Source organism: Mauremys reevesii, linkage group 8, assembly GCF_016161935.1.
Source record: "Mauremys reevesii isolate NIE-2019 linkage group 8, ASM1616193v1, whole genome shotgun sequence".
Lineage (NCBI taxonomy): Eukaryota > Metazoa > Chordata > Testudines > Geoemydidae > Mauremys > Mauremys reevesii.
Genome location: NC_052630.1, coordinates 38,132,243 through 38,155,145, shown reverse-complemented (window position 1 = coordinate 38,155,145; position 22,903 = coordinate 38,132,243). Strand labels below are relative to the sequence as shown.

General features: G+C 49.8%; 1 protein-coding gene across 1 annotated transcript in view; it reads left to right on the top strand.

Moving 5' to 3' along the window:
- The first annotated feature begins 4,081 nt into the window (after positions 1-4,081).
- The window catches only part of LOC120370729 (START domain-containing protein 10-like), a 43,614-nt gene continuing 24,792 nt past the window's right edge, over positions 4,082-22,903 (top strand). Inside the window, exon 1 of the mRNA XM_039485836.1 lies at positions 4,082-4,246. Within this exon, the coding sequence (XP_039341770.1) occupies positions 4,082-4,246 (165 nt within the window). The remainder of the gene's footprint in view (positions 4,247-22,903) is intronic.

Here is a 22,903-nt window from a genome sequence, read left to right as displayed (position 1 = left end):
GGCCCAGCTCAGCTTGCAGTGGGAATGCTCAGGCCACAGGAATAGACCTGCTGGTAGTTCAGACTGTGGTCAGTCCAATAGCACATGGGGCACAACCACTCCCCACCCCTGCCTGGGCCCATGGGTCTAGTTAGCCCAGAATCACTAGGCAGAGCTGCCGTATCTCTGCACACAAACCACACCCCAGGCCAGGAGGGTGCAACGCCTACATGGGAAGGACACATGAAGCACCCTACTCTGTACTGAGATACATTAGTGTGAAACCAATTATCACAGCCCAGCTGGGCAGTGCACACTCAATCCTCCATCCTCACACAGTGCCAGGGCCCTTTGAGGAGCCCTTAGACAGGGAAGGGGCTGGAGAGAAGGACAGGAGGGTCTGGTCAGTGTAGCAATATGGAGTGTCTCCAATAGAAGGGGTGTGACATCATGTTCTGGACACCCAGAGCTGTGAGCCCTGGTGTTACCACTCTTAGCCTCTGCAAGGGAGAGCTTTTCCCAGCCTGCCACCTTGCCAGCAAACTCTGCCAGTCTAAGTTCCCCACAGACATCATCCTGCAGTATCCAGTCCCTCTCTCTGGACACCTACAGAAATGAATAGGTTCACTACCTGCAAAGAGACAGGGCACACATCAGCCTGCCAGGTGAGCTGAAGACTCACACTTCACTCTAACCCCCAGCACTGAGATGGTTTTGAAATAAAACAAGAATAAGTTTATTATCAAAGAGCAGAGCTTTAAGTGATCCTAAGCAAGAGAAAAAGAGACAGGTCTGTTTCAAACAAACCAGGCTTTCTAGTGACTGCAGCTTAATGTTAGCAAGTTACAGTCTTTGCCTCTGCAGTTTTCTTCTTTACACCAAGTTGCCAGCATCCCCAGCCCTCCAGAATAGGAAGCCACTTTCCCGGGTTCTCAGGGAGCTGTACCCTATGCCCCCTCAGTGATGAATCATGTAAAGGTCTTTTTGCTGCCCTTATGTTACTCAACGTCCATTGTCTCTGCCTCAGGAACTGGGAGGGCTTCCTGGGGTGCAAATTCTGTCCTCCGGCCTGATTGTTAAATAATGTTCTTCCTTGCTCATTCAGCTTGATGGCTTTGTTTACCTTATATGTAAATGTACTCCCATTGGCCTCTGCCAGTGCCCAAGCTGGTCAGAGAGTAAATACACATTCCTTTGTTTAGGGCAGGCTGGGTTTTATGCTCTGCCTCCCAAACACATTTTAAGAACATATTTTCAGCCCATGTCTATAACTCTTTGTACCCAACCCAGACACACATCACACAATGATTTTCAAGGCCATTGCATCACCAGTTTACACACAATACTTTACATGACACCTTTGAGATATTGGAGAGACAAAGTGGGTGACGTAATATCTTTTATTGGACCAACTACTGCTGGTGGGAGAGATAACAGAAGTTGGCCCAATAAAAGATATTTGTATTTATTTATGTATGTTATTTTTTATCTAACTGCCTGTTGGAGACCAGCCCTTCACACTAGTCAATGTCTCTCTACTGTCTGGTGGATTTACACAGTCACAGGGATTCACAACACAACTGCTTAAATATTACCTTACAATATGGGATACAGATGTTATAAGTGAGATTAACACAGGCAGCAGCTCAAAAACATTCACTAGACAGGGTGGTAACCCTCCGCCCTCTTGTCTGGGGGGAAACTTGCTTCTCCTTTTGTTTGGTTATGGACTATAAAGCATAATATCAGTGAGTATTCATAGTTCCTCATGCAAGTGTCAGTACAAACATTTCACAGTGATATTGATGACCAGTCGCAGGGCTGCCCTTACACAACATTCTTTGTAGATAAATACCATTACAGCAATGTGGTAGGTGTGGCGAGTTTGTCAGGTGTGGTAGGTGCTACGGTTACATGACTGTGATGTTGCACTTTATATGATTTTATTAAAAATATGCTAATGAGTGAATATAATGTACCTGGAATATGCTTCATGCAAAAGGTCTCTTGTAAGGTATCATTACAAAGCTTATAATCTACTGAGTGTGGTCATCCCATTTATATAAATGTACCACTCTTGTAGCTGAAACTAGATATATGAAATATAACTCTGAGGGCCTAGTGTAATTATGCAAAGTGTGGGCCATTAATGGTTGTTTGGAATCTTGATGGCTTCCATCAACCAGGACAATTGACTGTGGATGGCTCTGTTTGCTTGCAGGCCTTCCTGTGAGTCAGGCTGGGAGGAATGAAGGCTTGGGGGGTCTTACAGTGACATGTGATCATGTCACCTGAACTGGAATCCATCTTTAACCTAGTGCTTTTCCATTGAGAAGGCGGGGGGGGGGTAGGAACCCAGAGGGACAAAGGATTCCTGCCTTATGCAAAAGATATATAAATGAGTGGAAGAGAGCAAAGGAGAGCCATCAGGAAGAATCCCCTAGCTATTACCTGAGCTGGAACAAGAGCTGTACCGGGGAAAGAATTGTGCCCAGGCCTGGAAGGTGTCCAGTCTGCGGAAAAAACTTACTGAAGCATCTCTGAAAGTGAGATTATCTGTATTCAGTTTGATTAGACATAGATTTGCGTGTTTTATTTTATTTTGCTTGGTGACTTACTTTGTTCTGTCTGTTACTACTTGGAACCACTTAAATCCTACTTTCTGTATTTAATAAAATCACTTTTTACTAATTAACCCAGAGTATGTATTAATACTGGGGTGGGGCAAACATATCTCTCTATCAGTGCATATCTCTCTACCAGTGTAATAGAGGGAGAACAATTTATGAGTTTACCCTGCATAAGCTTTATACAGGGTAAAACAGATTTATTTGGGTTTAGACCCCATTGGGAATTGGGCATCTGAGTGTTAAAGACAGGGACACTTCTGTAAGCTGCTTTCAAGTAAGTCTACAGCTGTTAGGGGACGTGATTCAGACCTGGGTTTGGGTTTGCAGCAGGCTAACGAGTCTGACTCAAACCAGGCAGGGCACTGAAGTCCTAAGCTGACGGGGCAGGAAGGCAGGGACAGATGTAGTCTTGGCACATCAGGTGGAAGCTCCCAAGAGGGTTTCTGTGATCCAACCCATCACAATAACATTGAACCCTTTGTCATTGGCGCTGAGGGGTTCTCAGGGTCACAGCACTGCCCTGCCCCTCAGCCACAGGCAGTGCCGGCAAAAGACAGCCTAGCCTTTGAACCCACTACCAGAGCCTTGTGGTTTGTCTTGGACAGGTGTGATTCTGCAGGCTGGCCGAGGCAGATCTGTCCCCTCTCTGACCCCTCTGACCCATGCCCTGCAGTTAGTGAGTCCCATCAGACTCAGTGGCTGCTGTTCCCAGCAGGTGATCAGCTGATTCTGAGTGGGGGGGTGAGATAGCTCAGTGGTTTGAGCATTGGCCTGCTAAACCCAGGGTTATGAGTTCAATCCTTGAGGGGGCAATTTGGGGATTGGTCCTGCTTTGAGCAGGGGGTTGGACTAGATGATCTCCTGAGGTCCCTTCCAACCCTAATAATCTATGATTCTAACTCAGTGCTGCAAAGTCAAACCCAGAGACTGTAAGACAGAAGCTGGTGAGTGATGGGCGGGGGAGGTGGCAGCAGCAGCAGCAGCTTGGGGAAGAAATCTGAGACACCTGTGTGATGTTACCTGGTGAATAATAGAGGAGCAGAGATCCTGCTCACCAGGAAATGGGATACCAGCTGGCAGAGCTTATCTGATATATGAGCTCCCAGCAGCTGCATTAACAACTGCAGAGAAGGAGCCTTCCTGATAATTACTCTGCACAGTGCAGTTTATGGAACGGAGAGAGTAGGAGACTGCCGGAGGGCACAGCTCCTAGCAAGGGGAGGTTTGGGGAGAGTAGAGGGATGGACTCCAGGCTCTGGGGGCAAGGACAGCAGGGTGAGTAGGGCAGGGACGCAGCACAGCGGAGAAGCCAGCTCAAGGCAAAGCTGAGCAGAGCCAGGACAGCAACGGGAAGTTTCTGAGCAGGCCAGGCAAAGACCTGTCCTGTGCCTGGCACCGCAAAGCCACTTTACAGGCCCCGGTGGTTGGTGCACTCTGGCCACAGCACTCTGGGCCTGGCAAAGCTCATCTCCATGTCGAGAGGAGGGGAGATGGTTTATATCCCGGACGACTCTGACTTCAGCTCATTCAGGGACCAGTGCGAGAGTCTGGAGGGCTGGCATAGCCAGTACAACAAGGGTGGGGTGATGGTGTGGAGCCAGACGCCAGGGGAGAGCCGGACAATGCAGAAAATCAAGGTAAGAGCCCACTGCAGATGCCACAGCAACAGCATGCTTTGTCCCCCTGTGCTGGGACTCCCCACCAGCACCCACTCTCATTCCCTCCCTTCGCTGGACACAGTGCTGCCAGGGCAAACCCCCACTGTGGCCAGGGGTCTCTCTTCCACTTCCAATCTCCTTGTGTGTTTGGAGGGTACAAATCTGCCTTGACGTGTTTCACTAAAGCTGCTTAGTGCCAAGTTTCTACGTGTGTGTACACACATGAAAACACACTCATGCATGCATGCACACGTACACGAACATCTGCACACACATTCTGTGTTTGCAGCATAGCTAGTTCTAGACTCCCAGAAGCCTTGGTGTCACTTAGCCCAGGGCTACACTAACAAACTAGGTCAATCCAGCCACGTCACTCAGGTGTGTGAAAAATCCACCCCCTTGAGCGACACAGTTAAGCTGACCTGACCCCTGGTGCAGAAAGCAGTAGGTTGAGGGAAGACTTCGTCTGTCAACTGAGTTACCACCTCTCAGGGTGGCAGATTAACTACCCTTCCTATCTGCAGCAGTGAGTGGCTACACTGAAGAGCTACAGCACCCAGAAGCCTCATTTTCTGATGAGTGCCCATTTACAGGCTACTGTGCTTTATTTGTGCCAGGCCTGAGCACCGGCACCTCTCGGCTTGGCCGTGCAGAGCGCTGGTACTTCTGGGCTTCCTGCATCAGTTATGAATGTAAAAATATTGCTTGAGCCCCAGCATCTCTTTCATTACAAATTAAACGCTGGTGGGCATGTTGGTCTGCTGTTGCCTACTGACTCACCCGGCCCCACGTTAGAACTGAAGCAAGTGCAAATAAAGGAATCTGCAAATGAGCAAGCATGGGTCGCTGTTCAGCGCAATGCCCTGTGGACTCCAGTGGTGTTACTCGGGGAGTAAGGGTTGGCAATCTGGGCACTCTTGGAGCCCACACGACCAAGGCATGAAGACTGTGGTGCAAAGTAGACTCGGCTTATTTACACTGGCACCCCTCTGTGGTGTTGTCTTAAAGCCACACTGTCAGGTGAAAAATCCTGCTTGAAACAAACATGTTTCTTTGCCTTCATCCCTAAGAGCATTGTAGCCTATTCCCATGGTAAGGTTATGTAAACACCCACGCGGGTGCCTGCTGCTTGTTTGCTTCTTGGCTTTGCCTTTGTCTTCTCTGGGTTGATGCTGCACAGTGAGAGTCAGTTTCCCTCTTGTTCATCATCAGTTTCCCTCCAGGGTTCTGAAGGCTGTGATGTTGGGGTCACACATGCAGGGAATGGCTTTGGGACAAAAACAGGTATTTCCTTTAGAATCAAACATAACACGTCCCTGTCCTGTTGGCCTGAGAATGAGCCATATGTGTTCTGAGCCAAGCTGGAGCTGGCTGTGTCCTGTTCATTGTTTAAACTCACACTTTGAAGTGTGAGTTTAAACACTTTGGAGTGTCCTGGGACATGTTCAGGAGAAGCCTTGCTAAGAATAGTTAAGGCTCAGAACACTCTGCTGGGAAGCAGGGAAACTGCTCTTGCTGAACGATGTAGATTAGTCAAGTGCAAATGCCTGCGGTTCTCTTGTTACACTTACAATGGCCCAGACCCTGAGTCCTGAAGTTACTCAGGTGCCTATACCCCCAACTTAGGCACCTAAATCTCAGATTTAGGTACCTAAGTTGGGGGTATAGGCACCTGAGTAACTTCAGGACTCAGATTTAGGTACCTAAGTCCCACTTTTGTCTCCACTGCACAACATTTGCACCAAACCCTGTAGGCCCCTAAACTCACTCAGTGCCTAAGTTTCTGCCTCTGCACATGAACCCTACTGCCACTCTGTAGGTTTCGGGCCACTTAGCTCCCCGCAAGCTCTGAGTGATTCACAAACCAGAGAAAGACAAGCAGTGGTGCTAGAACAATTTTTACAGTGGGGATTCTGAAAGCCCGTGGTCCCCAACATTTTTACCTCGCACCCTCCACTTACCCTGTTTGTGCCCCCTCTCCCCAGAGCTGGCTCCGGGAGGGGAAGACGCAGACAGGAGTAAGGGGGCTGAGCCTGGGACCACAGCTGGGGTTGGGAGCAGAGCCCAGGTGTGGGCCTTACAGCCAGGACCCTGGGTGTGAGGCCAGAAAAAGTGCCCTGAGTGAGGGGCTGGCGGCAGCCAGGACCCCGGGTACGGGGCTGGCAGCTGGGACCCCGAGTGCAGGTCCAGGACTGAGCTGCCACTTCAGCTTTTGGCAGGAAAAGTTCCTCTTTCCAAAATCACCAGACAACTTGCATGTTAGAGGGAGCTGGTTTATAGCTGTAAGACACTTCCACTTTCCATATACGTTGAGAAGAAAGCTCTTAAAGCACAACAAATAGTGAAAGGACAGTCGAGGCCCCTCATCTAGACCGTGTATATGTCATCTTGTAGGTTCCAGTATCTCCGAATTTAACAGGAAACCTCTATGCACTAGTGCCCACCTCTCCTCCCAACACCTCCCCCACCGCCCAGTTTCCAACCACCACATTGCACAGGGCAGTTCTTGGCACATTCTTTGTGCCACCCACTCAGTCAGCCTGAATGACCCAGCCTGCAGTACAGGGCGGTAGGAGAAAGTTTGGCACTGGGAAGATCACTGACCAGGTTTGTTCAGATTTGCCTTGCAAGAGAAGCTACTATGCTCATGCTTCCCACAAGGATTTCCAGTACCCCATGGCAAGCATATTTTGCTAACTCTGAGGGGAAACAAAATATGCAAGAGGCTGAACTGTGGCACATAACTTTCACAGGTTCCTTGACAGTATAGTGGTAGGGAATGGAGGCACTCTGACAGCTCAGGTCTGGAAGCGGAGCCCCAGGTGTGAGTCTGGCGGCAGCCGGGACCCCGCTTGTAGGGCGAGTAGTGGACCCCGGGGAATGGGGCCGGGACCCCGCACAAAACTGGGAATGCTGCAGCATCCCCCACACCCCTTGTTCCCACGCCTATGGAGACAAGGCTTCACCTGCCTGTCTTGTGTCAGTAGGCGTGCTTATTCATGGTTGGAGTGTGCCCCATTCAGAATCTGGCTAGAGGAGGAAGTAGTGGTGCCCAATGGGTAGCGCACTCACCTGGATATGGGATACCTGGGTTCAGTTCCTCTCCACCTCCAGGTCAGAGGTCTCCCACTGCTTAGGAGCGTGCTCTAAGCGCTGAGCTGTGACATATTCTGCTAGAGTTTCCCTCGGTCTCTCCATGAAAGCTGTTCCACTGTGGCTAATAAATAAGTCTCTTCCGTTGGAGCTGCATTGGTCCCAGGATATTAGAGATACTAGGTGCAGGAGGGAATAGCTTTTATTGGACCAATGTCTGTTGGGGAGAGAGACAAGCTTTCAAGCTTAAACAGAACTCCTCAGGGCTGGGAAAGGTACTCAGAGTCTCACAGCTAAATATAAGGTGGAAGAGATTGTTTACAGGGCCGGCTCCAGACCCCAGCGTGCCAAGCGCGCGCTTGGGGCGGCGTCCAGCAGGAGGGTGGCAGACGGCTCCGGTGGACCTCCCACAGACGTGCCTGCGGAGGGTCTGCTGGTCCCGTGGCTTCAGTGGAGCATCCGCAGGTGTGCCTGCAGGAGGTCCACCGTAGCCACGGGACCAGCGGACCCTCCGCAGGCACATCTGCAGGAGGTCCACCGGAGTCGCGGGACCGGCGACCGCCAGAGCGCCCCCTGCTTGGGGCGGCGCAAATCCTAGAGCCGCCCCTGATTGTTTAGCATAAGTAGTTTACTCATATTGTTAGGGACCTTTCAAGGTGAAGTGGCCAGTTCACACCTCTGCAGTCATAGGACAAAAAGGGGGTTAGTGGGTTACAGTTTGTTGTAATAAGCCATAAATCCAGTGTCTCTGCAAGGCCATGATTTGTAAGCTATGTCTACACTGGCAATTGAACGACAAAACTTTTGTCTTTCAGTAGTGTTAAACCCCCGCCCCCCGCCCCGAAAGACAAAAGTTTTGCCGATGACAAGCGCCAGTGTGAACAGTGCTTTGTTATCGGAAGCTCTCTCCTGCCGACAATGCAAACGCCGCTCATTGGGGGTGGAAGTTTTATGTCAGTGGCTACACTGCGTGACTTTTAGCGGGATGGCTGTAGTGACACAGCCATGTCGCTAAAAGCTGTGTAGTGTAGACATAGCCCTAGTGTCTAGCAAAGTCATGAATTTAAGATCCCAGGCTTGTCTTTTTTAAGATCTTGTGCAGGTTTCCTTTGAGGACAAGGAGGGGCAAGTCAGGTGTAGAGTGGTCGCTTTGTGAAGAGGGTTCACCCACAGGTGATAGTGTTTTTGTCTTTTATCATTTTTTGGTGTAAGTTAATTTGAAAGCATAGTAACTGTTTGGTTTCACCACGGGTCACTTGCAGGTTTAAACTAGTGTCAATGGTAGATTCTCTGTAACTTGAAGTCTTTAAACCATAATTTGAGGACTTCAGTAACTCAGCCTGGGGTTAGGGGTCTATTACAGCAGTGGGTGGGTGAGGTTCTGTGGCCTGCAATGTGCAGAAGATTAGACTAGATGATCACGATGGTTCCTTCTGACCTTAAAGTCTGAGTCTCTTTGAGACTCCTCTCATGAGGTAGGTTTTCCATTCCTCTGATCACCTAGTAGCCCTTCTCTGCTCATGTTCCAATTTGAATTCATCTTTCTTAAACATGGGAGACCAGAACTGCACACACTGTTCCAGATGAGGTCTCACCAATGCCTTGTATAATGGTACTAACACTTCCCTGTCTCTACTGGAAATACCTCGCCTGATGCTTCCCAGGATTGCATTAGCCATTTTCATGGCTGCATCACGTGGGTGGCTCATACACATCCTGTGATCAACCAATACATCCTGGTCTTTCTCTGTCACTTCCAACTGATACATTCCCAGCTTAGCAAAAATTCTTGTTGTTAGCCCCTAAGTGCATGACCTACTTTTCACTATTAAATCTCATCCCATTTCTACTACTCTAGTTTACAAGGTTATCCAGATCTGTGTATGATATTCCGGTCCTCCTCCATATTGGCAATACCTCCCAACTTTGTGTCATCCACAGACTTTATTAGCACACACCCACTTTTTGTGCCAAGGTCAATAATAAACTGTTAAATAAGATTGGTCCCAAGACCAATCACTGAGGAACTCCACTAGTAACCTCCCTCCAGCCTGACAGTTCACCTTTCAGTATGACCCACTGTAGTCTCTCCCCTATAAGCAGCTACTTATCCACCTTGAAATTCTCGTATGAATCCCCATCTTCTCCGATTTAACTAATAATTTCCTATGTGGAACTGTATCAGATACCTTACTGAAATCCAGGTAGATTAGATCTACTGCATTTCCTTTGTCTAAAAAATCAGTTATCTTCTCAAAGAGATCTGGTTGGTCTGGCATGAGCTGCCTTTTGTAAAACCATGTTGTATTTTATCCCAGTTATTGTTAACCTCTATGTCCTTAACTTCCTTCTCTTTCAAAATTTGTTCCAAGACCTTGCATACAGGTGAACTCAAACTAACAGGCCTGTAATTTCCCAGATCACACTTTTTGCCTTTCTTAAAAGTAGGAACTATATTAGCAATTCTCCAGTCATAGGGTATGACCCCCAAATTTACAGATTCATTAAAATTCTTTGCTATTGAGTATGGGTTGTAATTGTTTAATGATACCTTGTGTGGGTTCCAGTGTGGGGTGGTAGGTGACAATGAGGGGTGTGCTGTTGGAGAGGGTTGGGTTTTTTTCCATATTGCAGCAGACTCTCTTGGCATATTTGGGTGGCCCAGTCCATAATGCAATCTACTTCTCTGGTGGCATGTCCTTGTTTGGTGAAGGCGGTTTTCAGTGTGTTAAGATTTCCTCCTCAGAACATATTCTGTGGGATCTGCCTGGCTGTAGATAACAGATTTCTTGGTGTGTGAGGGGTGGTTACTGGATCTGTGACTGTAAGAGTGATAGCAGCAAAGAATCCTGTGGCACCTTATAGACTAACAGACGTTTTGCAGCATGAGCTTTTGTGGGTGAATACCCACTTCGTCGGATGCAAGTGATGACTCATGGGTTTCTTGTATATAGATGTCTGTAGGATTCCATTGCTGAAGCTGGTTCTAGTGTCCAGGAAATTAATGCTGATGCAGGAGTGTTTTAGAGAGAGTTTAATGGATTGGTGGTGGTTGCTGAAGTTGTGGTGGAAGTCTATGAGGGAGTTTAGGGCATCTGTCCAGAGGATGAAAATATCATTGATGTATCTCAGGCATATCATTGGCTTTGTGGTGTGTTTGTCCAGAAATTCTTCCTTGAGATGGCCATGAAGAGGTTGGCATATTGGGGTTTCATCCTAGTACCCAGGGCTGTTCCCATGGTTTGGACAGTTTGTTGGTGAATGTAAAATTGTTATGGGTGAGGATGAAAGGGATGAGTTTGGCGATGTGTCTGGGGTTGTTCATTGTCTTGTAGATAAGAACATAAGAATGGCCATACTGGGTCAAACCAAAGGTCCATCTAGCCCAGTATGTTGTCTTCCAACAGTGGCCAGTGCTTGGTGCCCTAGAGGGAATGAACAGAACAGGTAATCATCAAGTGATCCATCCACTATCACTCATTCCCAGCTTCTGTCAAACAGAGGCTAGGGACACCATCCCTGCCCATCCTGGCTAATAGCCATTGATGGACCGATCCTCCATGGACTTACCTAGTTCTTTTTTGAACCCTGTTATAGTCTGGCCTTCACAACATCCTCAGGCAAAGAGTTCCATAGGCTAACTGTGCATTGTGTGAAGAAATACTTCCTTTTGTTTCTTTTAAACCTGCTGCCTATTATTTTCATTTGGTGACCCCTATTTCTTGCGTTATGAGAAGGAGTAAATAACACTTCCTTATTTACTTTCTTCACACCAGTCATGATTTTATAGACCTCTATAATATTCCCCCATTTCCAAGCTGAAAAGTCCCAGTCTTATTAATTTCTCTTCATACGGAAGCTGTTCCATAGCCCTACGCATTTTTGTTGCCCTTTTCTGAACCTTTTCCAAATCCAATACATCTTTTTTGAGATGAGGAGACCTCATCTGCATGTAATATTCAAGATGTGGGTGTATCATGGATTTATATAGAGGCAATATGATATTTTCTGTCTTCTTATCTATCCCTTTCTTAATGATTCCCAACATTCTGTTCACTTTTTTGACTACCGCTGCACATTGAGTGGATGTTTTCAGAGAACTAGCCACAATGACTCCAAGATCTTTCTTGAGTGGTAACAGCTAATTTAGACCCCATCATTTTATACATATAGTTGGGATCTAAGTTTCCTGTAAGCTGCCCAGCCGTGCAGCCATGCAGCAGCCTATTTAGCGCTGCGCAGGCACTCAGGGAACCCGCCCGGGGACCTACTGCAGCCAGGGGAGGGGTGGCCCTCCCCCAGCCCCAACCTAGCCCGGTCCCCAACCTGCCACGGCCGGGGCACCCCCCTGGCCACAACTATGCCATGGCCCGGACCTGCGGTGCCCAGGGTGCCCCTACCCTGGCCTGAACCCGGCCAGAGCAGTGCGGCATGGCCTGGACCCAGCCACAGCCAGGGCAGTGTGCTGCAGGCCCGGACCCAGCCATGGTTGCCCAGCCCGAAAACACGGACGGCATGGCCTGGACCATAGCAGCACAGCATGGCCTGGACCTGTTGCATCCAGGGCATCCATCCCTGAACCCAGCCCTGGCCAGACCTGCGGGGGCTGGTGGAGGGGTGCCTATCCTGCAGCCCTAACCCCAGAGCTGCCCCAGTGGGGAGAGGCAGCTCTCTCCCTTAGCCCAGCTGCTGCTGTGGGGAGAGAGAGCTGGGGGGAGTCCTCTCTCCCCACCATAGCCCAGAACACCTTACTGCACCTCAAACCCCTCATCCCTGCCCCCACCTCAGAGCCCGCACCCCCAGCCGCAGTCCTCACACCCCTGCACCCCAACCCTCTGCCCTGCCCCTGAACCCCCTCCCACACTCCAAACCCCTCGGCCCCAGCCCCACCACATTAATTTTGTTATGTGCACCAATATGAAGGTGATGTGTCATACATCACCTCTATATTGGTGCACACAACAAAATTCATTCCGCACATGGGTGGGAAAAATTAGAGGGAACACTGGTTGCGATTATGTTTTTCGCTGTGCATTATTTTGCATTTATCAACATTGAATTTCATCTGCCATTTTGTTGCCCAGTCACCCAGTTTTGTGAGATCCATTTGTAGCTCTTCACAGTCTGCTTTGGACTTAACTATCTTTAGTTTTGTATCATCTGCAAATTTTGCCACCTCACTGTTTACTCCTTTTTTCAGATCATTTATAAATATGTTAAATAGGACTGGGCCCAGTACAGACCCCTGGGGGACACCAGTATTTACCTCTCTCCATTCTGAAAACTGACCATTTATTCCTATCCTTTGTTTTCTGTCTTTTACTGATCCATGAGAGGACCTTCCCTCTTATCCCATGACTGCCTACTTTGCTTAAGAGCCTTTGGTGAGGGACCTTGTGAAAGGCTTTCTGAAAATCTAAGTTCACTATATCCACTGGATTCCCCCTTGTCCACATGCTTGTTTACCCCCTCAAAGAATTCTAGTAGATTGGTGAAGCATGATTTCCCTTTACAAAAATCATGTTGACTCTTCCACAACAAATTATGTTCATCTATGTGTCTGATAATTCTTTTCTAGTTTGCCCGGTACTGAAGTTAGGCTTACTGGCCTATAATTGCTGGGGTCAACTCTGGAGCCTCTTTTAGAAAATGGTGTCACATTAGCTATCCTCCAGTCATTTGGTACAGAAGCTGATTTAAATGATGTTATATACCACAGTTAGTAGTTCTTCAATTTCACATTTGAGTTTGTAAGGAGGGGCATGTGTCTCTCCCCTTCTGACAGGCCAGAAGGCCGTGCCTCCTCGCTATTTCTCAAGCAGGGTGCAGATCCCAGCTGGTGAGTCCACCTGGTGATTAATCCAAGTAGCAGTGAGTCCCTCTGCCCAATCCCTCATTCAGGGCAGTGAGCAGCTAGCAGGCCTGGCTGACAATCAGCCCAGGCCTTAGTTAGTCTCTCTGCCCGAGTCCCTCAATCAGGGCAATTCACAGTTTATAACTCAGGCTGAGTCCCTGTGATACAGCCCAGAAGTTCAGGGTTGGGAATTAGCTCTCAACTGGGATCGACAGCAAATGCACCTGGTGCCCTAGCTCCGGTGGACACCAGACCAATTCAGGCCTCCTGGCATATTAGTGGGGAAGTGGCCACCCTTCACAGGTGGGGTGCCTGGGGTAGGGGGACCAGGCCTTCCCACTCCACTGCGTCCCAGCCCAGGGCCCTATTAGTGGAAGGGTAGTTCGCCACTAGGTCAGCGGGGATTGGTCCGCAAAATGCTGGCCAGTTCACAATAGTTCCACAGCCAAACCCTATTCAGTGTCCCTGGGCTCCTTCCTACCCTCCCCAGTTTGGGGCACCTGGGTTCCGGGGTCATCATGGGTCTCTCCGGGGTAAACAGCCAATGGCAGCCCCAGCAGTTTGTTGGCATTGCTGGTCTCCAGCAATTCAGGTAACTCCTCTGATCGGGCAGCCGTCTCCTTCAGCTCCAGGCCCCATCAAGGAAGAGATGTCCTGCTCCTCTGGCAGCCCTCTCCCGACTGAGTTAGGAGGCTGGCCTTTTATAGTCCAGCTTCCTGTCCCACCCCTCTGCCTACGGCAGGGCAGCTGCAGGTGGGCTGGTTCTGCTCACCAGGGGGCGATCTCAGGTCTTTCCCCTTCTGACAGGGCAGGAGACCGCATCTCCTTGCTACAGAGTTCCACTCTCAGGAGAATACCATCTAGTCCTGGTGACTTATTACTGTTTAGTTTATCAATTTGTTGCAAAATCTCCTCTGACGCCTCAATCTGGGACAGTTCCTCAGATTTGTCACCCAAAAAGAATGACTCAAGGTTTGGGAATCTCCCGCACATCCTCAGCAGTGAAGACAGATGCAAAGAATTCATTTAGTTTTTCTGTAATGGTCTTATTGTCCTTGAATGCTCCGTTAGCATCTTGATCGTCTAGTGGCCCCACTGGTTGTTTATCAGGCTTCCTGCTTCTGATATACTTTAAAAAAAATTGCTAATACTTTTTGAGTCTTTGGCTAGCTGTTCTTCAAATTCTTTTTTGGCCTTCCTAATTATATTTTTACACTTCATTTGCCAGAGTTTATGCTCCTTTCTATTTCCCTCAATAGGATTTAACTTCCACTTTTTAAAGGATGCCTTTTTGTCTTTCATTGCTTATTTTACTTTGTTGTTTAGCCATTGTGGCACTTTTTTGATTCTCTTACTGTGTTTTTTAATTTGAAGTATACATTTAAATTGAGCCTCTATTATGATATATGAGGCAGGCAGCAATGCCGTCATTGTGAGGGATGTTGCTGTATAGGGAGGTGACATCCAAGGTGGCAAGGATGGTGTTCTGAGGGAGGCTGTTAATGTTGTGGTGTATCTGGGGAAGTCAACTGTATCCTGAAGGAAGCTGGCCCTTTGTGTGGTGAGTGGTTTGAGGATGTTTTCTATGAGTCCTTCAGTAAGAGTGCCATGGCCAGATAGGATGGGTCTGCCTAGGTTCCCTTGTTTTTGTATCTTGGGAAGCATGTAGAAGGCCCCTGGGAAGGGGTTTTAGGGGATGAGGTTGTAGAGTTTCTCTTGAAGTTGTTGGGGAAGGATTTGATGATACGCCTGGGTGAACTGTGGTGTGGGTTCTTCTTTGAGTTCTTTATTGTAGGTGGTGTCGGAAAGTTGTAGGTTAGCCTCATTGACATAGTCTTCACAGTTGAGAACTACAATGGCACTCCTTTTGTCTGATGGTTTGATCACTATCAGGTGGTTGAATTTCAGGGACTGAATAGCTGTTCTGTCAGTGGTGGAGAGACTGCAGTGGATGTGATATTTGTTAATGATTTCTCATTCTGTTTTCTCCTGATTTTTAAATTACAATCCATATTCAATGGGGACCACATCCTGAAATAAATCTTTCCAGAACCTCCTCTTCTGGCCTTCAAACAACCCACCAACCTCACCAAATTCATCATCAGAAGCAAGTTCTCCAAAAACCAGGACACACCAACTCAAAGCAGCACCAGACTCTGACAGAACAACAGATGCAAAACCTCTAGACATATCTCCATTGCTATGATGATCCACAGACCACACCACACATCTTTCAGGATCCATGGGTCCTACACATGCCTATCATAACATGGGGTGTATCTCATCCAGTGCACTAAATGCCCCAATAACAACAGTGTGGGTGAAACCAGACACTCACTATTCTCTCAAACAGAGGTGCCGACTTCCTGAGTTCCCGGGGGGCATTCAACCTCTGCCCTAGGCCCCACCCCCATCCATCCATTTTTTTCCTCTGAGTGCTCCACCCCCGGAGCACCCACAGAGTCGGCGCCTATGCTCTCAAATGAACTCTCACAGAAAAATGATAAAAGACAAAAACACCCAGTCACCTGTGGGTGAACACTTTTCACAGATCAATCACTCAATATCTGATCTCTCTGTCCCTGTCCTCAAAGGAAACCTGCAAAAGACCTTCAAAAAACAAGCTCGGGAGCTTAAATTCATAAAATTCGCTAAACAGGAAAAATCGTGGATTTAACAAAGGGTATGTCTACACTACAAAATTAGGTTGATTTTATAGAAGTCGATTTTTAGAAATCGATTTTATACAGTTGATTGTGTATGTCCACACTAAGCGTATTAAGTCGGTGGAGTGCATCCTCACTACTGTGGCTAGCATCAACTTATGGAGCAGTGCACTGTGGGTAGCTATCCCACAGTTCCTGCAGTCTCCACCGCCCATTGGAATTTTGGGTTAAGCTCCCAATGCCTGATGGGGCAAAAACATTGTTGCGGGTGGTTTGGGGTACATGTCGTCAGTCACTCCTCCCTCCATGAAAGCAACGGCAGACAATCATTTTGTGCCTTTTTTCCCAGATGCCATACCACGGCAAGCATGGAGCCTGCTCAGCTCACCGTCACTGCTGCTGTTGTGGGCAAGTCTACTGGGGGGGGCTGCTGTGATCCAAGTAGCCAATGCAATCACTGATGTTCTGTTATCAAGGATAGTGACTCTGGGAAATGTGTGGGCCTTTTTAGATTTTAGGTGCATCATATTCCTGTCCTTTGTTGCTGGTGAAGAAGTCTTGCAGCCATACATTCCAGTCCAGTCAGCACTGTAACACCCCATAGCACTTCTGTGGTTGACACATGTAACAGTTCCAAGGCTCTTGCTCTTTTGCCTTGGCGGGGTGGAAGGTTGAGGCAAATTGCCTGGCATTCGATTTTGAGCAGCCAGACACCAGGGTGATTAGAAGAGCACAGCAAGGTGTGCTGTGCATCAGAGAGGCTTTGAAAACCAGTTTCATGACTGGCTAGGCTTCGGTGTGACAGTTGTGTGTGTTTCTCCTTGATGCAAACCCACCCCCTTTGTTGAATTTAATTCCCTGTAAGCCAACCACGCTCCCCTCTTCGAAATAAAGTAACTATTGTTTTGAAACCATGCATTCTTTCTTTATTAATTTAAAAAAAAAGAGAGAGAGAGAGATAATGGACAAGGTAGCCCGGGTGGGGTTGGGGAGGAGAGAAGGACAAGGCCACATTGCTTATTTTAGCCACACTAAAAATCAGACTGTTTGAATGACAGCCTTCTGTTGCTTGGGCCATCCTCTGGAGCAGAGTGGCTGGGTGCCCGGAGTCTCTCCCCTGCACCTTTTTGGGGGTCTGGGTGAGGAGGCTATGGAACATGGAGAGGAGGGTAGGCGGTTATACAGTGGATGCAGCGGGGGTCTGTGCTATTGTTGGCTTTCCTGCAGCTCCAACAGACGCTTCATCATGTCCATTTTCTCCCCCAACAGATGCTTCATTATGTCCATTTGCTCCCCCATTAGCCTCAGCGTCGCGTCCTGCCTCCACTCTTCGTGCTCACTTAATTCTTTCCTGGCCTCTGCCACTGAATGCCTCTATGCATTAAGCTGTGGCCTATCAGTGCGGGAGGACTGCATGAGCTCAGAAAACATGTCATCACGAGCATAGGTGGCAGGTTTGTATAATTTTTGGTGGGGCCCAAAATGGTGGTGCCCCCCGGCTCCTGCCCTGTAAGCCGATATAAAATGAAGCTACAACGCGTCAGCGCCACAAGATTACAAGGGTCAATTAAAAGTGGAAAGTCAGAAGCAGCACTTGCCTACTTCAATATACAGTATTATATTTTGTTGCACCTGTTGTGATGAAGTGGTAATGTTCTTAATATTTTCTCTGAATACTGTGTGGGTGCCTCAGTTTCCCCTGCAAGATGCCAACTGAAGGTATTGGGGACAAAGAGATCAGGTGGCCTCCTTGTCCGGAAGAGACACAGAGGCCAGAGGAGGGAGTGTCAGTTTGGAGCTGGCTGGGGAAATGGGGAGAGACCCAGAACCAAGTTCTGGGCTCCCCACCCCGCAAGATGGACCTGACAGAGGGGTTCTGTTTTCTGTACCAACAAGCTCTGTTTAAACTGTGTTCCCATCATCTAATAAACCTTCTGTTTTACAGTCTGGCTGAGAGTCACATCTAACTGCGGAGTTGGGGTGCAGGGACCTCTGGCTGCCCCAGGACCCCGCCTGGGCGGACTCACTGCGGAAAGTACATGGTGTGGAAGGGCATGCTGAATGCTCTGACGTCAGATCCAGGAAGGTGTAAGCTTCTTGCCCTGGAGACAGTCTGCTCAGAGAGGAGGCTCCCCCAGAGTCCTGACTGGCTTTGAAGGAGTGGTTCCAGAGCATCCCAGCATCCCCTTCCACCCCATGCACTTCCCAGAAGTCCGCACAGGCACTAACACTCCCTCCTCTGGCCTTTGTCAAGAAGGCTAACAGCATTTTGGGCTGTATAAGTAGGGGCATTGCCAGCAGATCGAGGGACATGATCATTCTCCTCTATTCAACATTGGTGAGGCCTCATCTAGAGTACTACGTGCAGTTTTGGGCCCCACATTGCAAGAAGGATGTGGAAAAATTGGAAAATCCAGTGGAGGGCAACAAAAATGATTAGGGGGCTGGAGCACATGACTTCTGAGGAGAGGCTGAGGGAACTGGGATGGTTTAGTCTGCAGAAGAGAAGAATGAGGGAGGATTTGATAGCTGCTTTCAACTACCTGATAGGGGGTTACAAAGAGGATGGATCTAGACTGTTCTCAGTGGTAGCAGAGGACAGAACAAGGAGTAATGGTCTCAAGTTGCAGTGGGGGAGGTTTAGGTTGGATATTAAGAAAAACTTTTTCACTAGGAGGGTGGTGAAACACTGGAATGGGTTACCTAGGGAATCTCCTTCCTTAGAGGTTTTTAAGGCCCGGCTTGACAAAGCCCTGGCTGGGATGATTTAGTTGGGAATTGGTCCTGCTTTGAGCATGAGGTTGGACTAGATGACCTCCTGAGGCCCCTTCCAACCCTGATATTCTATGATACTCTAAACTGACCACCAAATTTAAGTTGCGTGTTTTTCCCGTCAGGTGAGGACTCTGGGGCAGGGCTGGGGATAAGGAACTCGGGGGTGCAGACAGGCTGCCCAGGGCTAGGGCCAAAGAGGACTCCCCTCCACCCTCCCTGGCAGCAGCAAGCTCCAGGGGAGGGACCCCTCCTCTCCCCCGCAGTTCACTGCACATGCTCCTAGGTTCCTCTCAGGTCCAGAAAGCCCACTCACCTCCCCTATGGTGGGTACCGAGGGGGGAGGTTGCCATCACATGTGGCCTCCCCTGCTGCCACCCCTCACCATAGCCTCACTGGGGATGGGGCTGCCCCTTGACCAGCATGGTGCAGGAGTGGGGACTGCAGGGTGGTAGCTGGGGAGGGGCACAGTATCACAAAATTCACCTAAGCCCCAACTGCACGGGTCTAGGAAGCTCCCCTCCCCAGTGGTGTAGCCAGGTTCTAACATCAGGGGGAGCGAACACGTAAAAAAAGATGCCAGCCAACATATCCAATTACTAATCAGGTAGTTCTATAACAGGCTATAACAGGCTGCCCTGGACCCCATCACCCCCTGAAGCACAAGGTAGGGGTAGGCACCACCAAGTTGTGCAACAAACACTTGACAAAATTACTGGACTTAGTGATGGACAATGCGGGCAGGTGGGTATTATGTCATTCAATCATTCAACCCATAAAATTGCACACATTTTGCCTCAGTGAAATTAAATATCCAGAGAATTACTGGGCCTGTGATGATGACCAGGGCTTGCTCACCTGTGGCTCGGGCTCCCCCTCCCTGTGCTGTGGAGGCACAGCCAGGCAGGTCTGCATCTGCAGGCAGGCACCCTGCCTCATGTGCAGCTCCCGTGGGCCCTGATAGCCACTAGACTGGGAGCCTCCCGGCCAATGGAATGGGCTGGGCTGGGGGGCGGAAGGCAAAGGGGGAGATTGTAGGGAGCTTTGGAGGAAGGGAGGCAGTGAGGGAGGGGAGTGGGCTGGCACAAAGGGGAAGGCTTTCTGGAGAGGAGTGACAGGGGTCATTGGGAGTCTCTCGAGGGGGCAGAGGGTTGTGTGGGTCTCTGTGGGGCAGGGGGCTGTGATGGGCGGAGCCAGCTGCAACCTGGGTCTGCTCTGCGGGGGGTGTTGCTATAGTCCCCTCAGGAAGCTCCCCCTCCCCGTCCTGTGTATTTTATACCAGCCCCGGGGTGTCCATTGCTGCTCCTTTCCCCGCCCACGGCTCCATCTGTCTGTCCCCACAACTCCCCAGCTGTGTCCATCTGTCTGTCCTCACAACTCCCCTGGCTGTGTCCTGATGTGTGTCTGTCCCACAACCCCCTGGCTGTGTCCTTGTGTCTGTCTGTCCCACAACCCCCAGCTGTGTCTGGCTGGCTGCCCCCACCACCCCCGGTTGTGTCTGTCTGTCCCACAACCCCCCAGCTGTGTCTGTTTGTCCCCACCAATGCCCTCCCTGACTGTGTCTTTGTGTCTGTCTGTCCCCACCACCCCCAGCTGTGTGTGTCTGTGCCACAACCCCCCTGGCTGTGTCCTTATGTCTGTCTGTCCCACAACCCCCGGCTGTGTCTGTCTGGCTGCCCCCACCACCCCCGGCTGTGTCTGTCTGTCCCCCGCTGTGTGTGTCTGTCCCACAACCCCTGGCTGTGTCCTGGTGTCTGTCTGTCCCACAACCCCCCGGCTGTGTCTGGCTGGCTGCCCCCACCACCCCCAGCTGTGTGTGTCTGTCCCCCCCATGTGTGTCTGTCCCACAACCCCCTGGCTGTGTCTGTTTGTCCCCACCAAACCCCCCGTCCCCGGCTGTGTCCATGTGTCTGGCTGCCCCCACAGCTCACCGGCTGAGTCTGTCTGATAGGGACAGACCCTGCTGCTGCTCTGCCCAGGGCTCAGACGCTGCCGGTGGCTCGCTCCCCCTCCCTGCTGTGGAGGCGTGGCCAGGCAGCTCTGGCACCGCCCCCGGCAGCTCCCATTGGCTGGGGCTCCCGGCCAATGGGCTGTGAGCCCAGTTGCTGCTGGGGCCTCTGCCGGGAGCTGCCGCTGCGGTGAGAGCACCCGGCATTGCAACGCGGGGACCCCCCAAAGCACAGGGCCTGGGGCCCAAACATTGGTGGAGCTGGGCCCACCTTTAGGATTATTGGTGGGGCCTGGGCTCCATGGGCCCATAGAACTCGCCGCCTATGATCACGAGTGCGGTTTTTTTTGCCTTCTAATCTGCGATAACTTCAGAGACAGAGATGATAGGGGGAGCATAGAAACATTCTACGCTCTATGATTCTGGGGGGACTGCATGGTCATCTCTGCTGCTGAGTTCACCACGGTGACCAAACAGGAAATGAAATTTAAAAGTTCCCAGGGCTTTTCCTGTGTATCTGGCTAGTGCATCGGAGTTCAAAGTGTTGTCCAGAGCGATCACAATGGAGCACTCTGGGATAGCTCTCAGAGGCCAATAACATCGATTTGCCTCCGCACTACCCCAAACTTGACCCAGCAAAGTCGATTTTAGCGCTACTCCCCTCGCCATGGAGGAGTACAGAATTCAATTTTAAGAGCCCTTTAGGTTGACGAAACGGGGTTGGTTGTGTGGGCGCATTCATTTTTAAATCAACCTAACGCAGCTAAATTTGACCTAACCCCGTAGAGTAGACCAGGCCAAAGATACTGGATTTATGGGTTATTACACCAATCTGTAACCCACTAATCCCCTTTTTGTCCTTTGACTGCAGAGGTGTGAACAGGCCACTTCACCTTGAATGGTCCTTTACAATATGAGTAAACTACTTATGCTAAACAATCTGTTCCACCTTGTATTTTGCTGTGTCCCTGGCAGTACCTTTCCCAGGCTTGAAGAAGAGCTCTGTGTAGCTGGAAAGCTTGTTTCTTCCACCAGCAAAAGTTAGTCCAGTAAAAGATGTTACATCATCCACTTTGTCTCTATAATAATTGAAGTCAGGGGCAAAGGCCCCTGGCTCTTCTACCTCCCACATGGTTATCCTAACCACCAGGCTACAGTTATTCTCACAGTCATACCACAAGCACTAGAAGCTTAGTTCATTAAATGAAAGCTGAGATTTCCATAACATCACATGGCTTCTGTAGCTGAACCTTTAAGCTAAACACCAAATATCATGAGGAGTGGTTACAGCATGTTCCGAAGTGCAGAGGGACAGCCAGTTGGTGGAGCCCCAGCAGAGATTCTGCCCTCTCAGTTCCCAGTCTGCACAGACAAGGTGGAGAGGGGAGGTGACTTGGCCAAGCACACAGCAGGACAGTAGCAGAACCAGGAATAAAGCCAGGGCTCCTAAGTCCCAGCCCAGTGCACAAGTCACCAGACTAGACTATCTCCTGCTCTGAAATGAGTGAAGACCTGCAGGTTAGTTCCATTGCTGCACAAACAGCCCGTCACCTCCATGCTCACATTATCCCCCCAAACACACACCCCACACCCTCCCCCACAAACTTCAGCACAAACACCCTCCCCAAGCCCTAGACATTGTGTTAGATTCCTGAGGGCAGGAAGTACAGTAGCTTTTACCCTGAGTCCCTAGCCCTCTCCCCTTGGGGCTGGCCCACGACTTCAGTGTATGAACACATGAGACCGTCTGCCCCCCCACCAGCGTCGGCCCCACACCCACCCAGGCCTGGGAGTGCCAGGGAGGGGCTGTGTGTCCCTGTGCCCATCCTACATGGAGACATGTCCAGGGATGCAGTCAGGGAAGGGTGGAGCAGTGGGACTCCAGAGCCCTGGGCTCTAACCACGGATCCAGCTTGCCAACCTGCACATATCCTTGGCGTGTGCCCCCCTTGTATCCGAGGCCCCTCAGGGTGGGGACATTCGCCCAGGTTAGCACACACCATTTTGAACACTTCTCCTTTACACACTCTGTTGCTTTTCCCATGTCCCCGCTTGGGCAGCCCACTCCCCTGTCATGGATCCACAGGGTCAGTGCTATGGCCCCGGCTTTGGAAAAAACCCTTAGTGTGCCAATGACCCACTTAGTCCCACACAGCTAAGCATCATTTACACCTGTGTCTTAACTGCCTCAAGAGCCAACAGTCCCTTTCCACCCACTGGGTAACAATGCAGCATACTGGGGAAATTGAGGCATACATAGGCTTTATAAAACTACAAAACTCCCACTTTGTCCCATATCACCT